Below are 18,388 nucleotides of genomic sequence, written 5' to 3' on the forward strand. Positions count from 1 at the left end.
TCTTTCAGTAGGAGCAGCTGCTTAGATACAGGTAGCTTAGCAGCTGGGACCTCTCAGCGGGGGAGCAGGTGGCACTCTTTTGCTGGCTTGGATTGACAGTGGAGGGTTGGGGAATCCAGACTGGTGGGCAGCAAGACCCTCACCTCTTCCAGGGGCCCTGCAGGTGCCTCCTTGGCCTCTGGCTCCTGCTTGCCACTGGCCTCCAGGATGGTCATGATGGAGTTGGGGATGTGTGCTTGCTAGGTGAAAAGCAGGAGGGGGCGCTGTGGAAAACTCTGGCTTGGAGACCCCTCTTGGATACCCCAAACCCCTCTAGAGTCCCTGGTGTTCTGTGGCAGAGCAGGGCTTCCCTTGCACCCCTGTCATCCCGCCCCCCTGGAGCTACCCGCCCACACCCTGGGGTACCTGGTGGGGGGTGAAGGAGCGCACGTGGGCCAGCAGGGGCTCCCGGAGCTCTGGGCACTTGTCAAAGACAGCTCCCAGCTGCTGGGGTGGCAGCTGCAGGATGACTTGGAAGCTCTGGGGCTTGGTTCGTTGGCAGCACTTGATGAAGCCCTCCCACACTTTGGGATACTTCCACACCTGGACCAGGCAGGGAGGGAGCTGTTGGGAGGGGCCACCCAGCGGAATGGGGGAAAGACCTTGCCAAGACCAGGGCCCAAATCCCACCGGGCTACATACAGCTCTGACTTCCCCTCTGGAGGACTTTGCCTTCCCAATCCAGGCAGCTGGAACATGAAGGCAACTTGGGAAAGGAGAACACTGAGACCCCCTCCCCCAGCTCTCCCCTGTCAGTCCAAGCTAAGGGCTCCGGGAGCAGGGTCTCATGTTATTCTCCCAGCAGCCTCCAGAGGGCGACAAAGCGACATTAGCCTTGTTAAGGCAAAACGCAGGGCCTTATCCAGGGTCACAGGAGGTCGGGGGCAGAAACCAAATTTGAACCCCAGTCTGATTCTGCATTGAGCCTTTAGGCCAGATGCTGCAAAGTGGTAGTCTCTGAGCTACTCCATGTGGGGCTTGTAGGCAGGACTTTTTGGGGGTCATTACTTCTTTTCTTTGGTACTGGGGACTGACTGAACCTAGGGGTGCTCCACCACTCAGCTATACCGCAGACCTTTTTTTTTTTTTTTTTGAGATAGGGTCTTGCTGAGTTGCTGAGGCTGGCCTCAGATTTGCGATGCTCGTTTCAGTCTCTGGAGGCACTGGGATTACAGGCACGTACCGCCATGCCCAGCTTGGAATATCTAAAAGCTCTAATTTCTAGTCTATTGAAAACTGGACCATCTTCCAGTTCTGGTATGCATCTTGGCCAGGTGCAGGGCTCGGGGGCGAGTGTGGCCACATCCCTGCTGGGGTGCACCCGAGGCCTACGCCGTTCCTTCCACCCAGCTGCCCTCACTCACCACCCTGTGGCTTCTGAGTCCCAGGCTCCTGGAGCACTGTGCCTTCTTGGCAGGAGGCAGAGCAAGGGGTCTGAAGGGCCTGCTCTGCCAGGCTCCCCCTGGGGGAGGAGGGCTCAGGTGGCCTCTGCAGTCTCGGGCCAGGGCTGGACAGCCAAGGGCGGGTTACCTGCTTCATGATGAGGCGGGACAAGATGTTCATGACGAAGCCCCCCAGGCGGGGGTACATGGTCAGGGACTGGATGACGGTCCTCATGAGCAGCATGGGCAGGGGGCTCTGCTCCATCAGCTGCTGCATCACCACGGCCAGCACCTCCGATGTGTACACGTTCCGCTCCGCAAAGCACAGGTTGGTGGCTGCGAGGAGGCGGAGAGTGGGCCTGTCCTCTTTGCCCAGCCACCCCTGGGGGGTGGGAGTGCCACCACCCTCGGAGAGCCTCAGCCCTGCTGCCAGTGTGAGGACAGGAGATGCCCTGATGTCCTGGAGCTCCCAGGTCCCAGGGGAAGGCCCCTTCCTGAGGGCACATTTCAGCCTGGCCCTTGGGGAGCCTGGGGGCCTAGTACAAGGGAGAAGACATGTCCCAGATGCAACATGCCAGGCACACCGGGGACACCTTGGCCCCTTTGAGGACAGCTCCAGGAGAGGCTGAGCCAGGAAACCACTAAGGCCGAGGGCCCAATTCAACTTGACAGGAATGTGGAATGGTAGCTATTGATTTCCATAAGCTTCTCCAGAGAGGACAGGTGGCCCTCCACCAGGCTGGTCACGAGCATAAGGGTCTGTGCTGGTGCTGGGACGACGAGGGACACCAGACCTGGGCATGAGTGAGGCACGGTAGATTATCAGGGAAAGGAGGAACAAGATGAGGACTGGGGCTGGGAAATATGACACTGAGTCCCCAGTGCCCGGAGTCAGAGAGGCCGGCCTTGGGGTCTGCACCCTGCAGGACCCCCTCCCCTGTGCTAATAGGGAGACCCAGGAGCTGCCTCTGAAACCCACCTTCCCCAAACACCACTTGCCATGTGAATCTGTCAACCAGGAAGTCTTTATTGAGCCAGAAGAGAGGACCCCCAATCCTTGAGAGGCTAGTGGAGAACGGGGGTGGGGCGGTCCTATGAGGAATAGCGGGGCCCAGAGGAGGAGAGGGTCCTACAGAAGACAGTCTGGGGAAGAAGGCTGAAGGGGCAGGAGTGTGCACCCCAGGACCTGCCAGAAACTGAGGAGGCACCTATTCTTTGTTCCCATGACCAGGGGCAATGGGTCCAACCTGCTCTGCTGCCTGAGGCCTCCAGAACCCTGACCCACCCCCAACTTTTGCCCAACTTCCTCCGGGGCTGCCCACTCAGGATCTAATATGCTCTCCATATAGCAGCTTGAGGGGTCTCCTGCAAGCCTGACCCTGACCTTCTCCCCCGCAGAGGCCCTAGTCAGATTACCACTGAGACCTGGAAGCCTCCATGTGGGCAACCAGGGCAGGTTCCCACGGCTAGTCTGAAGTCACCTCTTGGCCTGGCCCCCTCCCTTATTCATAGGCCAGATCAGCTCAGTGGTGTCAGGGTGGCTGGTGCAGCTCTGGGCTGCTTCACCCCTACCGCCAGGTAGGGGGTCCTGGTCTCAGTGGGCTACTTCCTCCACCAGGAAGACCTCTGAAGTCCCACAGCCAAGCTGGATCAGACAGTTCCTCCTGGCTACCCTGTCATAGTCCTGTCCTCTGAATTGTGACTGTCCCAAGAAGGTGTACCCCCTTCTCCGCACTCTGAACCCTGGATGACAGGGCTGGGTCTGTTGCCTTCTCTGCATGTCCCCAGCATCAGCCAGGACAGGGCTGAGCCAAGGTGCTGAAGCAAATCACTGAGGGTGGGTCTAGTTTGAGGGAGACACTTACTGAGCATGTGAGGCCTTGGGTTCCATTCCCAGCACACCCCCGCCCCCCAAACCAGATGTTCGAGGAGTCTCAAGACCCCTCCTGGGCCATGACCTGTCCCCCCCACTGCTGTTCCACTAGAGGTCAGTGTGTGTGGGGGGTGCTGAATGGCAGGGCACTGGGGTGCCAGTGTCACAGGCAAAGACTGAACTTCTCCGTCTGGGTCTTGCGGTGTAGGGGGGTTGGTTGGGCTTGTGGACTGGGTGTTAGGACTCAGCAGGAATGGGGGTCATGTGCAGGCCTGAGAGGCCAGGAAGAAAAAGGTGGGGGTTAGAAGGGGCAGGCCCTGAGGAAGCCTCAGGGCCCTGGCTGCTGGCCACCTACATGGCCTCCGGCAAGGCCCTTGTCCTCCCTGGGCCACGGTTGCTCCACCTAACACCACAGGCCTGGGCCGGTGAGGGCCTCTAAGTCCAAGGACAGTCTTAGTGGGTACGGTGGGGTTTGCCAATCCCCTCAAACTGTCTACAATCTATGTGAACATGTTGCCCTTGGGAACGGGCCAGAACTTTCCTCAGTACATCAAAGGGGCCAAGGAGGGGTGGGTGTAGCATGTGCTTAGCATGCATGAGGCCCTGGGTTCCATCCCTAGTCCTGCAAAAAAAGCAGGGTGCGGGGGCACGCCAAGGAGGTACTGCCTGCGCTCCGGGACCATGGCCTCCACACTGTCCTCCTCTAGAGGCCTTGGTGCCTCCCCAGTTTCATGTTTCATAAGCTCCTCTCCTGCCTTAGGGGTTTCTGAGAGCACTTGCTGAGGGAGGCTAGGAAAGAGCGCTGAAGAAGCTGCTTCACGTCAGAACATGAATGAAGAAGCTCAGAGATAAGGCCCCCAGACCTGAGATGAGGGGAGTCAAAGGACAGTTGTCTTCAGAGCAGAGAGGGGGACAGGCAGGGACTCCATTTCCATGGGCAAGGACAGCTCCTGACCCAGAAACCTCGTGGGAAGAGGGAGTGGAGGGGCTCTGGGGAGAGCTGGGGGCGAGCAGCCTCCTCAGGGGGCTCTCCTGAGCACCAGGTGTGTGCAGGTACGACCTTTAACTCAGGTCCACTTTAGTTCAGATTCTGCTTTCTGTCACACTGCCTAGCGGCTGTGTGGCCCGAGCAGGTTACTTAACCTCCCTGGAACTGTTTTGTGTTTACAAAGTGAAAGTCGACATCCCTACCAGGTAACACGATGGCCTCAACAGAAGCAGGCCGTGGGCGCTGAGAGCCTGGCTCAGAGTGCAAGCTGGGGGAGCGGCGAGCACTGGGGGCCGAGCAAGAGAGCTGGCCAGTTTGCCGCCAACCTCCTGGTCACAGAGGCGCTCTCTCTCCTGCCTCGTCTCAGGCCTGGCATCTACTTGAGCCAACAGATGCCTGGAGCCCAAGTCTGCTCTGCCCCATGCCTCTGACCACTGCTTCCTGTGGGCCCTGCTTCCTCCAGTCCTTGTGGCAAAGGTAGGTTCACCAGGTCTTATGTGGAGACCAAAAAGGTGGGACACAGGGGACTGCAGGGGTCTCAGCTTGGAGGTGGGCTGCAAGGGGCAGTGTTCAGTGGGGCAGATGCCAGCCAGTGTGGGATGACAGACTCTGCACCCAGTCTGCAGGATGGCCACCCAAGTGGGGAGGGCCCCTCACCTTTGATGATGGACTTCATGTCACACTTCACCGAGTCGATATTGTGTAATGCAATCAGGAGCTCTCCAGGGTTCAAGGGGGACAAGGCAGAGTTCCCTTCACCTGCAGTGGGTGGGAGCAGTGGGGAGACAGCGGGGGCCTAAGTGAAGATGTGGCTCCGAGCCCCCCAGACCAGGAAGTGGTGAATGAAGATGTGCCTGCTTCACAGGGGCGGGGAGCAGAACTAGAGCTGGCAGACTGGACGCAGCAGAGAGGCCTCTCTCTGCCTGCCCTGTGCCCTCATTAGGCCTCTTCAGTGCGGCAGGGCTGCTTCTCCTTCAGCTGTGGCCCTGAAGGCAGGCTGGGGTGCCCATGGTTGTCTCCCAGCACTGGCTCCAGCATGGGACAGATGCCCATGGATATCTGCAGGGCAGGGCAGGGCCAGGCAATGATCACAACCCCAAGTGGCCCGAGTCGTCCACAGTGGCACAGAGCCGGAGGGGGACGCAGCTATATGTGCAGGTGGCCTTGCTGCTGCCATCTGGACAGCCCTCCTGGGCATGAAGCCAGCAGGTACATGTTTTCTGGCCATGGGGAGGGGGCAAGGGACCCATTCTACGTTACGTGGTAGTTTTTCTGTCTTGAAAGTTTTACTTTTCATTTTTGACCACGACAGACACATCACCCCTGGCCCACTGCTTGCGGAATTTAGATCTGAGGAGGGACTGAGTCTTTGGCCTGGGAGCCTCACAAGTAGATGCCTCTTCCGGAAGGCAACACGCCCTTCCAGGCACCCTGCAGGCCCTTCCTGCCCACCTGAGGGGACCTCCTGGGGGAGGGAGGCTGGAAGGGGTGTCACCTACCGTGCTGGGTGCCCAGCAGGCGATTGAAGACCTCCTTCACCACGATGGGGTTGAGTTTGATGAGCTTGGGCAGGGCCTGGATCACCTCCTTCTACAGGGGAGGTGGGTGGGCACTGTCAGATGCACCCCGTTCCCTGACAGGCCCCGCCTGCTGGCCCTGGGGAGGGCTCCAGCCCCCAGATGTGCCCCCCACCACCACTCAGCTGCCAACTGCCCCTGCAAGTGCAGACAGAGCCTCTGTGCCACCCTCGGCACGAGGCTCGCCCAAGGTCCCACACAAGGTCCCACGCACGCAGGGCTAGACCCGTCAGGGCTGTGGCACTGGAGGAGGTGCTCCCCACAGGTCGGGGCACCAGCGTCTGCAGTCCCGCGCGGCCTCGGGACTAGGGCGTACAGGTGGGCTGCCACTGTCCTCAGGCTGAGGGGATGTGAGCTGCTTGAGGCAGGAGCCCTGGCGCAGCGCTCTGGGCACCTTACACACACCTTACACGCCCAGCTGCGTTCCCACCTCACCTCCCAGCCTCTGCCCCTCCCTCCCTATCCCGCCACACGCTGGCAGGGAACAGCTGGACAGCCCGTGCTGTACCTTCTCCAGCCCATTGAGCACTGGGATGAGGAAGCGGACGTCGGGCAGCCGCTTGTGGTAGAGGTCCCGGACCCGCTTCACCAGTTCCGGGGAGGGTGGCACTGCAGAGGGGGACAAGCAGGAAGGAGAGTTGGGGTGGCGAGGACAGGTTAAGGTGGGCACCAGAGGCAGGAGTCACAGGCGTGTGCACACGTGTAAGGGGCAGCTCAACCACCCAGCAGGGACCCACTGTCCTGGTGGATCACAGGCAACCAGCACTATCCTGCTCGGAACAGGGAAGCCAGGGCCCCAGGACAGGAAAGATCCATGAGGTACAGTCATCTGGGGACCAGCAGCCCTGACCCCCAGGGCTGGGAAGATGTGGGAAAGACCCGAGAGGAGAAAGCAAGGTCAAAGATGGGGTCCCAGGCACCTTTATCTGTGAGGCTGTGCAGACATCGTGTGACGAGTGTCTCCGCGCCCTTGGGGCAGTTTTCCACCAGCAGGAGCAGCTCTGGTGAGTTCATGCCCATTCCTCGAATCTAGAAGCAGAGATCACGAGGCCTGACTAGGGTGGGAGCTCAGGGAGGCCGGGGCCTCGCGGGAGGGGCTTGGGGGAATTCTGGGAACAGGAGTGAGAACTAGCCATGAAGTTGAGCTTGGGCAGGGCCTCTGGGGATGGGGGCAGGAGTGGAGGTCAGAAATACCAGGCTCTTCCTAGTCTCAACTGGGACCTGCTCCAGCTCCCTGGCCTCTGCAATACCGTCCTCCTCCTCCACTGCCTTGAATTTAGCCTGTGTGCTGACTCATCGGGGAGAGCCTCCCCAGGGCTCAGGCTCCCCTATGCTCGAAAACATTTATGGCCATGAAGGAAACCAGGTGCCTGGAGTACGGTGGGCTCTTTCCTGCAAACTACAGCTGGCTCACCTTGGGCATGGGCATAAACTCCTGCTTCAGACAGGAAGTATGTTATCCCTGCTTTATAGGGAAGCACCACCACACTGGAGGCGGATGTGTGGGGATGAGCACACTAGTCTTTCTCCCTTTGTTTCTGTTAGAAATATGCCCATTTAAAAGCCTGGGGCAGAGATGAGATTAGGAAAATCATTTCAAATCTCGCTGCAAACTGGAGGGCAGACTGCAAGCTGCCTGCCATGCAGCTGCCATGGAGCTGCTTCGCATGTGGGCAGCTATGTGGCTCCAGGGAGAAGGGCAGGAGGGACATCTTTATGTAATGATAACTTAAGATTTCCAGCAGCAATGCAGAGGAAGGCCAGCTTGTAAATGGTGACAGTGGCACAGATGTGATGTGCCCATGTTCAGACTGCTTGGAAGACTGGATCACGCCCCTTGTTTTCACAGGGCCCAAGGTCACGTTGAGAAAGGAAGAGGCAGACCATGAACCCAGGTCTGTCCAACTTCAGGCTCTGCACTGTGGGTCCTCCGTCTTCCTGCAAACTGATGGGTGATATAAGGACAACCCACAGGCCACTGAGCTGCAGGCCCTGGTGACAGCCCTGTGTGCTTAGCCCACGCTAAGGTAGACACAGCTGGCAAGAGCTACCGTTGGGGACTCGGCCCTGCAGGGAGGGTGGGCATAACCTGGTGGGCTCAGGGGCCTCACCGGCTGCTCAATGACCCTTAGCACCGTCCGCTTGATGTCAGCGATGGCCTCTGTGTACACGGCTGCCAGCTCATGGATCAGCTTGTGGTTCTGAGGCAGGAGGGCCAGGTAGAGGTACAGACACTGCTTCACGGTCTCCTCGGTCCAGGGCGCAGCCACCTCTGGCAGGGCAGGACCAGGTATCAGACTCTTCACCCAACCCTGCCCCCAGTGTCTGTCCCTTCTCAGAGACCAGGTCAGTGGGAGAAAGGCAGAGAAGGGAGCCAGCACTGGGAAGCAGATCCTCTAGGGAAGTGGGGTGGCCCAGGACTCCTGCCTCCAGCCTCCTCTGACCATGAAGCTAAGGCAGCTAGAAACATCTTTTTGAAGCGCAATCTGGGGGCTGGGGCTGCAGCTCAGTGGTGGAGCACTTGCCTAACATGTGTGAGGCACTGGGTTCAATCCTCAGCACCACATAAAAATAATATATAAAATAAAGGTATTGTGTCCATCTACAACTAAAGATGATTTAAAAAAATAAGTGCAATCCGACCCTGTCCCTCTTCCAGTCCTGCCAAGACTGCCCTGTGGCCTCAGGATAAGCCCCCAGCTCCTGGCCTGGCAGTCTCTGCCACCTGCTGCACACTCTCTGCCAACCATGTGGTCCCCAAGGGTCCTCCCTTCTGGGTCTTTGTGCCACTGGCTCCCCTTCTCACACCTACTCACCCCTGGGGCTCACATGCTTCCCTGCACCCAGGCTGGGCCTGGTCTCCTGTGCTTCCGCCAGAGCCCCTGACCTTCCCAGGAAAGGATCTATGTACTTGGGGCCCGGGTTTTCCTAATTCTGAGGACCTGGCGCTTTGCTAGGGACCTAGCCAGAGACAGTCCACCAGTGCCTAGCTGTCCTTGTCCTTGGATATCTCCAGCCCCTCAGGTCAGGTACCCTCTTCACCTGGGCCCCTGGGCTCCCGGCTAGCTTTCCCAGCCCTGCCATTCCTGCCACTTTGAATGTCTTCCCTAGCAGGCTGGACAGGGCTCAATATGCATCTGATGAGGCTGCACCACACCTGTGTCCTTGTCAGCTCCAAACAGCACAGATGGTGGGTTGGGGTGAACCAAGAGCTGCAGGTAGTTGAGGGCGAACTTCTCCACATACTCGCGCAGCTGCTCCTTCTCGTACATGCGCTTGATGAACAGCAGGGCCTGGGAACGCACCTGAGGAGAGGGGTGTGATAAAGGTGCGGGGGGCACAGGGAGGGGAGGGCCAGTCGCTCTTCTCAGCAGCACCAGGGTGAAAACAAGCCCAGCTTGAGGAGTGGCCAGCAAGGCGGGGACCCGGGCCAAGGCCCATGGCCAGCCAGGGAGGCGCCCCTCCCAGCTGCTGCACTGCCACCTCTCTTCCACCTGCACGCTGGTTGGTCTCATGGCCTCGCCTGGTTCACCATTCCACGCAGCCTGAGCTTTCCTCGGTTCCTCAAAAGTGACGCTCCCTGCCAAGTCTCTCTGGCTTTGCGACTTGGCACATTAGGCTCCCCACTGCCTGGAAAGCCTGCCACCGGCTCAGTCTGTTTCACTCAGACACCATCTGCCAGGAGCCATGAGCACCGCTTTGCTCCAAGTGACAGCACAGGCCAGGCAAAGTACAGCGGGGGCGTGCTGAGTGAAGGGCCCTCCCAGGCCATCAGGCTGCGCAGGGCTGGGTCAAGGGCCCTGATCAGTCGCTGCACATGCCCATCAGGCCCCTGTCTAGAGCATACCGCCCTCCTCACAGCCAGGCCTCAGGACACACTCCTCCCCGCAGGAGCCTATCCACCTCTCCTGCCGCCCCAACTAGGGCTCCCACAACCACACGCTGCTTGGCTCCAGGCCATGTCCTCACTGCCTGTGTCACACTGGCTTCTCAACTAGTCAGGTTCCAGCGTGCAGGCCTTAAGAGGAGTTCATGCCAGGCATAGTGACGCTTGCCTGTAATCCCAGTGACTTGGGAGGCTAAGGCAGGAGGATCGCTACTTCGAAGCCATCCTCAGCAACTTAGCAAGGCCCTAAGCAACTCAGTGAGACCCTGTCTCAAAATAAAAAATAAAAAGGTCTGGGGAGGTGGCTCAGTGGTTAAGCACCCCTGGGTTCAATCCCTGGTACCAAAAAATCCCCCAAGAAGTGTTTAAGCTCTTCAACGCAGGTGGAGTGCGAGGGTGGGGACAGCATATGCTGCAGGGACAAGTGGCATCCCTTGTTTCTCAGTGGCTTCATGCCACTGGGCTGGACTGTTCACTGGGGACAGGGGAAGGCCTCCACACAGCCCACTGAGCATAGCCCAGTGTGGTACGGGGATCACCTTGTCCTTTTCGTGGGAGCTGAGGTCCAGGAGGACATGCAGGTACTGGAACTGGCGGGATGGGCGCTTGAAGATCAGATCCCGAAGGGTGGACATGCCCAGATAGGTGCGGCTCTGTGGCAGGAGGGAGGGGACCAGAACTCCGTCCACGACTGTGTGCCTGTGGAATCTGTCCCTTGCCTCCCCCAGATCAGGCCCAGAGACTAGGCCCCTCATGCCAGCCCTGCCATCAGGGCTCTGTGCCCTTCAGACCTGAGGCAGGCCCTGTCCCCAACTGGGCTGCACATGCAAGTCCCTGCTGCACCACAGCCGCCTGCCTCACCTCGTCCTCACAGTACTTGCGAATCACCTCCAGGGCACTCTCGGTGATGAGTGGTGCCTCCAGCACCACCTTGGTGAAGATCCTGCCAAAGGAGGCACAGGGGGAGCTGCAGAGGGGAGGTCACCTGCTTCCCAGTGGCCCAAAGCTGGTTCCAGAGCTTTGGACGCAAACAGGCCACAGCTCAAAAGCTGCCAGCTGGCTGACCTGGACACAGACTCTCTGAAACTCAGTTTCTCCCTTTTGTCAAATGGGGATTCCTAACTCCACTCATTTAATTCCACAATGGGAGGGATCAACAGGGAGCAGGTGAAGGCACTGTTACTTTAGATGTGGGAGCCACCCAAGGCTACCCTGAGATAACGTTTGGGTCAATGATGGCAGATGAGAAGGAGCAGCCACAGAAGAGCTGGGGGGAGATGTTCCAGGAAGAGTGGACGACAGGGGCCACTGTCCTGAGCTCGGCACGTCAAGGAACAGGCAGAAGATCAGAATGGCTGGGGAGATAGCTCAGTCGGTAGAGTGCTTGCCTTGCAAGCGAGGCCCTGGGTTCAATCCCCAGCACCAAAAAAAAAAAATAAAATCAGAATGGCTGAAGTTTGGGGGTGTGTGGCAGAAGAAGGCTAAAGAGGTTGGTAGGGGCTGGAAAACGCCAAGACTCCTAGGCCAGGAGGCTTAGGAGGCTGTATTTTACCCCAAGAGCAATGGACAAACATGGAAGGTTCTTAGAGGGGAAGTAACCAGACAGCATTCACATCACACAGTGTCACCAGAGCCGCCATGTGGATGACAAAGTGGAGGCCAAGAATAGGAAGGAAGAAAGGTAAAAAGCAGGCCCAGAGGTAAGTGCCAGAGGCCACTGGGAGCACGTGGCAGAGCTGGGCACAGCCAGACCCCACACTCAAAGCTGAGTGCTCGCAGGTGGAGACGGGGAAAGAAGGGAAATGCAGGTGGGCACGGGGCTGGTGCAGGTGGTGGTGAAGAGGGAAAGGAAAGCAGGGCACAGGAAGGGGTCGGGAGGGCACAGGGCTGTCCCCCTCACCCATCCTTCTGGTCCGGTTTCTCCTGCAGGCCAGAGAGCAGGCGGATGAGGCAGTCCTCGTACTTGTCCAGGGTGCCCGAGGGACCTGCTGCCAGGTAGGCATTGTACTCCTGGTAGAGCCAGGCAAAGGCCAGGTCCAGGCGGGCCCGCACATCCTCCAGGATGAAGGACAGGACCTCGGCCTTCAGGCCTGAGTCAAATTGTGTCACCAGGCTGGCTAGGATCTTGATGCGCACCTGGTGAAACAACACACAAGCATAATGGTGTGTGACGGGTCCCCCGGCACCCCATGATCACACCCAGTGGCTCCTCCCACCTGGACCTGGAGCCCACAATGCAGGCATGGTGTGAAGGAAGGCAAGCTGAAGGCTCCATGCCCAGCAGGTCCCGTCTGTGTGGCAGGTGGAGGAGGGAAAGCAACAGAGCAACAGTCGGCACCAGGGAAACCTGAGCTGACACAAGTATCTGGGTGATTAGGAGCACAGAGAAAGATCTGGAAAGACGCTCCTAAATTGGGCAGTCACCTCTGGGAAGGGGACAGGATGCAGGTGACGGCCAAGGAAGACTATATTTTACTGTACTGCCTGGAAACACTTTGTTTTGTTTGGTCGTGCTGGGGATAGAACCCAGGGCCTTGAGACTGCCAGGCAAGCGCTCTGCCCCTGAGCCACACCCCCGCTGTCGGGGTGTTTTTTTAACAGCGTGTGTCCACACACTACTGCCTAATTAGAAACCAACTTCAAAGAATGCGAAATGGTTGCTTAATGGAGCAACAGCAGCAGCAAGTGGCAGAAACAATGTGAAACAAGGTGTGCCTGGCAGTAAACCGCTCTTAAGAGTGTTAATAGTCACAAAGGACCAGGACCACGGCGCAGTCCCACTCCTGACCCTGGGGCTGGGGAAGAACATGTGTGCAGGTTTGTCACCTTGTCACCTGTGCAGGGTTGCCAGGGTGAAGGGGGGCTGGAGGCACAGTCGGGAGAGGCAGAGCTGGGGTCTGTGGCCAGGAGGCTGGACCCTGGGTAGATTTTTCATTGGGATCTGAGGTGGGCCCTTGGGGAGAGGGCTGAAGGACGGGCTGGGGACAGGGCACACCTGGGCCGCTCCACTGCAGGCTACAGCCTTCTCAGCCCGCAGGATCCGCTTCACAGCACCCAGCTTCATGGCTTCAACCTGGGCATCTGTCAAGGGCTTTAGCACGTCACTCAAACGGAAGATCTTCTTGCGCCCACCGGCACCTGCCAGCCTGTGCAGGAGAGTAGGGACAGAGACAGTGACTTGGAGCATACTTTCCACTGACCCATCTGTTGACGCTCCCTATCTCAGGAAGTAGGCAGGCCACCTGTCCTTCATGCTGCATCTAAACTCCCTATGAGTCATGGGGAGGCCCAGCAGGGCAAGGGGAAGGAGCGGGAGACAGTGCCACTGTGTTCTGCTTAGGGAAGGCTCCTGTGAGGAGACCACATGTAATTGGAGACCTGAGCACCGGACACCAAGCCTGGTGGCTTCCTGGGTAGAGAAAGAGTAAGTACAGAGTCTTCGAAGGGGACCTGCTGTAGGTGTGATACAAGGAGGGAGTGGGGAAGGGACAGAGAGCCTAGAGGGTGGGATATCCCACTCAGCAGCGAGCAAGCAGCTAGATTTTGAGGTCCACATGTGAGGAAGGCGAAGACAGGACAAGGGTGACAGCCAGCAGCCATTGCCACACGCTAGGATCATGAGATGTGCTTTCAACACGACTGCCATCATCCCAAGTTGTCTGTCTCCCTCGTTTGCCTGACCGTCATCACCAGCTGACCTATTCCCCCTTGGTTGTTATGAGAAAGACACTATTCTCCCACATTTTTACAGAAAACACAAAGGCCTCATGGTTAAGGCACTGGTTGGAGTCAGAGGCTCCCACCCTGCCCTAGCTCCTAGACAAGGACTCACCGGGGCTGTGTAACAGGGATGATGGGCTCTGGCCTCCTCTTGGCCTGCGGCACCTCCTCCTCCAACGGGGACATGGAGCTCAGAGAGCCCACAACAGAGATGGCTTGGCCCTGAGCCGACAGGCGCCTCTTGATCAGGACACTCTCTGGCTTCACCACCTTCTCTTCCTTGGGCTCCTCCTTACACTGTTTGGTCTGCTCCACACCTGAGGGGACAGCGAATGGGCGCCCAGTACGTCAGACCTGCCTATGCACGCCCAGCTCCTCAGGGTGCTCAGCTCCAGGCTGCACCTTGTGCACTAGACTCCCTGCTGAAACCTGCTCCTTTTATCCCCATTTTGCAATATAACCCGAGGCTTGCCCTTTCTCTGCTTCCTGATCACCATGTAAGCTGAATCCCTCTGCCACAGTCTTGGGTCATAATTTTCTGCCTTACCTGGAGCCCTGAGGAATGGAGCCAGCAGTGGATGGACTAAGACCTCTTAAAATTTCTGCCAGCATATGGACGACTTTTTGAATGCAGATTGCTCACTGACTGCTGCCTATCATCCACCATTTGCCCGTTTGCCTGCCTCTTGCCTGCCCATCGCCTGCCTTTCACCTACTCATTACCCACTGCCAGAGGTCCACCTGTTGACTGTCTGCCAGTAGCCTGCAGACCTCCTGCAGAATGCCAGCGGATTGCAAGCTGCCTACTGTGGCCTGGAAGTTCACTGTCACAGTACCCACAGGTTTTGTTACACGTGGCTGCCGCCATTTTGAAACAACATCCAGGACCTGCAGTGCAGGATCCTTGGCCCAACTGACTATGCTCCGCCTTCAGGATCCCTCAACCAGACTAACCACACCCCGTCTCCAGGACCCCTGCCCTAGCAACTGCACCCTGCCTCCAGGACCCTCGGCCTGACCACCCCCATGCCAAGCTGCAGCTCCCCATTTGCCAACATGTTTGGTAGCCAGTGTGGCCATCTTGGGTTATCCTGGAAACAGAAGCTCCCATCTTTAGGTGGGGCAAATCCCATCCTGCTGGAGACTGGAAGCTCATTGTCAGGTACCTCTTGTGCATCAGGCTACTGAAGACTGGGAAGTCTGAATAGTATATGACTGTTACAGTGTAGATTTTTTTTTCCTCCTCTTTGAAAAATTTAAAGTTTTTATTTCTTTATTTTTCTTGCTCTATTTTCCTTTTGTTTACCTGTTTACTCACAGTCTCTCTATCCCTTTTCTCATGCTAACAATCAACTTCTTTTGATTATGCTTTCACTTTTTTTTTTTTTTGGGGGGGGGGGTGCTGGGGATCAAACCCAGGGCCTTGTACTTACAAGGCAAGCACTCTACCGACTGAGCTATCTCCCCAGTCCCGCTTTCACTCTTTCTATGATCTAGAATTTCTATAAACTCTTTTTCTATCCCATTAACAGTTACAACCTACACGGCTCCCCATTCTCTTTGTCCTCCACTGGAAACTGCAGACCTTATTGCAAATCTCTTTGTTATACTGTAGATAATAATTGAACTCATCCTCTCTGTTTATTATGACAATATTGTTAACATCTTCATAGGGGCTGTTTGGTTTAGGGCTGCATATTGTCTGTACTGGTGCTACTAATATTTTTTTCTTTTTTTTCAGTGCTGGGGATTGAACCCAGGGCCTCATGCTTGCAAGGCAGCACTCTACCAACTGAGCTATATCCCCAGCCCTTGGGTGCTACTAATATTGATCCTCCCCTTAAAAAAGAGGTTTTGAAAGCCTGTATAGGGTCACTATAAGGGGGGGGAATTGCAATACCCCAGAACTGCACTGCTAGAGGGGAAAATACATGAACAACATGAAAAAACAAGAGAAGAAAATGTTCCAAACAAACCTAGATTCTATATTAATGGAATCCAGTGACAGCATGGTAGAAGAAATGTCAGAAAAGGAGTTCAGAATATACATAATTAAAATGATTCGTGAAGCAAAGGATGAGATAAGAGAGCAAATGCAGGCAATGAATGATCACTCCTATAAGCAGTTGAAAGAGTAACTGCAGGAAGCAAAAGATCATTTCAACAAAGAGATGAGATTCTCAAAACAAACAAACAAAAAAACCAGAAATCCTTAAAATGAAGGAAACAATAAACTGAGGCTTGACCTAGGAATGCCATTTATTGCTGGGGGCATGGGCATATCAGATGGTACAGTCACTTTAGAAGCATGACAAGCAGTTCTTAATAGCACTGGTAACACCCTAACCTGCGACCCCACAACTCCACTCCTTGGTATATGCTCAAGACAGAAGGCAGCATGTGTGTGCACATCCAAAGATGACACAAACGTTCAGAGTGGCTTTACTCATGGTGGGTAAAATCTGGAAACAAGCTACAGGCCCAGCACCAGGAGCGTGGAAGACCCATGGCAATGTACTCACAAGAGAGAAGAGTACTGAACAATGATAGTAAAGTATGGGTTCACACAATAGCATGGATCAATCTAGAAAACCTAATAGTGAGCAAAAGTCAGGCCTCTGTGATTCCACTTACATGAAATTCAAAAGAGGCAAAACTATTCAAGGAGCAGACCTCAGAACAGTGGTGTCTCTGGAGGTAAGTGGCTCCAAGTGGGACTGGAATGGATCCAAGGAACTTTCTAGAGTGATGGAAATGGCCACCTTGATCCAGGTGTTGATTACACTGGTGTTTTCCCTATGAAAATTCACTTAGGTGTACACTTCAGAATTGTACATTTTGCTGTACAACTTATTTTTCAAAAGTTCTATTGAAGGGCTGGGGGTATAGCTCAGTTGGTAGAGTGCTTACCTTGTAAGCACGAGGCCCTGGGTTCAATCCCCAGCACCACACACATACACAAAGTTCTATTGAAGTAGGGTAAAACTCTGAGGCTCAGTGAGGTTAAAGAATCCAAAAGGCACAGAACTATTAAGTGAATGATCCAACCTGGTTCAATTTGGATCTCAAATCCAGGTCTGCTGGATTTTAAAGCCCAGAGCCTAAAAATACTGAGTACTCACTCTACTTAAGGTGTCCATGATTACTCACATTTTAAATGGCACACAACCCTTCCTCTGCATCACCACCAGGAGATGCTCAGTGCTGAGTGCTGGCCTCCATGCGACACTCACCTGGGCCTAGTCCGGCAGCCGTCATCTGTGTGGCCATGAGCCGAGCCAGGTGCTTGATCTGGGCTTCAGTGCCTGCTGACTCCACAGGGGTGTAGATGGCTTGGAAGGAGGCAGGCATGGTCTCAGGCAAGTACACCATGCTGATGAGGACCTGCAGGGTGCCCAGAGGGAGCCTTTCCTTAAGCACTAACTCAACAAGCGCTGGTCCCATGCCCAGGCAGCTAGGAAATGCAGTGCCTAAGATGGACCTGTGCCAGCTCCAGGGGAGTTCAGTCCCCGAGGGAGTCAGAGGAAGCCAGCCCCAGTCACACAGCCAACAATGCAATTACCCACCCTGGCTCTACAGCCAGCAGACCCTCCCTTTGAAGAGAGGTCAGTGACCAGGGTGAGTGGGTTGATACAGGGACTCAAGCATCTAAAGAGGGTCTGTTGAGTGGTGGTGACAAGTGACCTCCTGAAGGAGTAGGGATGAGGTCTACGAAGGGAGGGAGGGCCTGCTGGACAACCCCTCTGGTGCCATCTAGAGGAGGTGGTCAGTGTGGTGTGGGGGCAGAGGAAGGACTGGAACATCCTCCCTCCTCACCTGGGAAAACAGACTACCACCCTTACCAGATTGGCCACATTGTCAGGTGTCAGCAGAGGTTGTAGGAATTCAGCTGTGATGTCTGTGTCCGACTGGCCTGAGATCTGGGCGGAGGCCTTTGAGGTCCCTGATGGGCCAGGCTCCAAGTCCTTGTCTTCATCGTCTTCCCCCAGGTTAGGCTCTGAGATAGGGGAGAACAAGATATGGGCTCTGAGAGAGCAGTGGCATGGAGCCCAGGTGGCTCCCCTCCACCAGCCTCAGCCTCAGCCTCAGCAGTGCACAGTGGGTGAGGACTGAGGCTACAGCCCTACCTCCACCACAAGAGCCTAGCAACAACCTGCCTCTTTCTGGGTCTCAGTTCTCATCTGGGAAATGGGAATAAGCCAAACACCCTACCTGATCTCACTAAGTTCTAAGAAGACAATATTATTTATTATTAGTTTTGCAGTGCACTAGGTGAGCTACACGTCCCCCAGAGAAGCCAATATTAACAAAAAGGTCAACTAATAATTTCAGAGGTTTATTATTTACAAATAATTACCATATCAGTTGAAATAGTATTCAACTTCCCCAGGAATGAGGAAAACACAGAAAACAAAGCCCCCAAACCTGGTAAGATGGCATTTTTTGTCTAGATGAGTAACAAAAAAATTGAATGGTTAGCATTAACAGTCGTTAGGGGGATGTTGAGTGTGAAAATGTCAACACGTGGCCTCTGGAAAAGCATGAGACATAGATAAAAATTTTAAATGTGCACGCCTTGTTGACACAGCAATCCCATTTGTAGGTAGCTACCCTAAAAACTCACACTACGGTCAACTGTACAGGTAATTCCTGCAGCACTCATGGTACAGACAGCTGCAGGCTGGCTGGACACAGGACAATAGTCCTAGCCCCAGGGAAAGAAACCAATAATTTGAACCACAGAGAAAGAGTTTTATGTCACAAAGTTGCTCCTTGAATTTATATTTATAAAAATGTATGGCAAGAACATGATAAAGTGGGGCTGGGGAGATAGCTCAGTCGGTAGAGTGCTTGCCTCGCAAGCACAAGGCCCTGGGTTCGATCCCCAGCACCACAAAAAAAAAAAAAAAAAAAAAAAAAAAA

The 18,388-nt window shown here is 55.6% G+C and overlaps 1 protein-coding gene across 3 annotated transcripts in view; it reads right to left on the reverse strand.

Annotated features, from left to right (window-relative positions):
- Positions 1-18,388, reverse strand: part of Sympk (symplekin scaffold protein) — a 33,895-nt gene that overhangs the window by 830 nt on the left and 14,677 nt on the right. For all 3 annotated transcript variants that reach the window (XM_047528705.1, XM_047528704.1, XM_047528703.1), the window contains 16 exons: positions 17,308-17,462; positions 16,699-16,849; positions 13,578-13,782; positions 12,741-12,891; positions 11,646-11,881; positions 10,607-10,688; positions 10,285-10,398; positions 9,017-9,164; positions 7,971-8,131; positions 6,780-6,888; positions 6,368-6,468; positions 5,782-5,872; positions 4,940-5,041; positions 1,570-1,757; positions 406-582; positions 144-239 (listed from right to left, as the gene is read on the reverse strand). In XM_047528705.1, coding sequence (XP_047384661.1) covers positions 144-239; positions 406-582; positions 1,570-1,757; positions 4,940-5,041; positions 5,782-5,872; positions 6,368-6,468; positions 6,780-6,888; positions 7,971-8,131; positions 9,017-9,164; positions 10,285-10,398; positions 10,607-10,688; positions 11,646-11,881; positions 12,741-12,891; positions 13,578-13,782; positions 16,699-16,849; positions 17,308-17,462 — 2,267 coding nt within the window. The remainder of the gene's footprint in view (positions 1-143; positions 240-405; positions 583-1,569; positions 1,758-4,939; positions 5,042-5,781; positions 5,873-6,367; positions 6,469-6,779; positions 6,889-7,970; positions 8,132-9,016; positions 9,165-10,284; positions 10,399-10,606; positions 10,689-11,645; positions 11,882-12,740; positions 12,892-13,577; positions 13,783-16,698; positions 16,850-17,307; positions 17,463-18,388) is intronic.

This window comes from Sciurus carolinensis, chromosome 16 (genome assembly GCF_902686445.1).
Source record: "Sciurus carolinensis chromosome 16, mSciCar1.2, whole genome shotgun sequence".
NCBI classification, from domain to species: domain Eukaryota; kingdom Metazoa; phylum Chordata; class Mammalia; order Rodentia; family Sciuridae; genus Sciurus; species Sciurus carolinensis.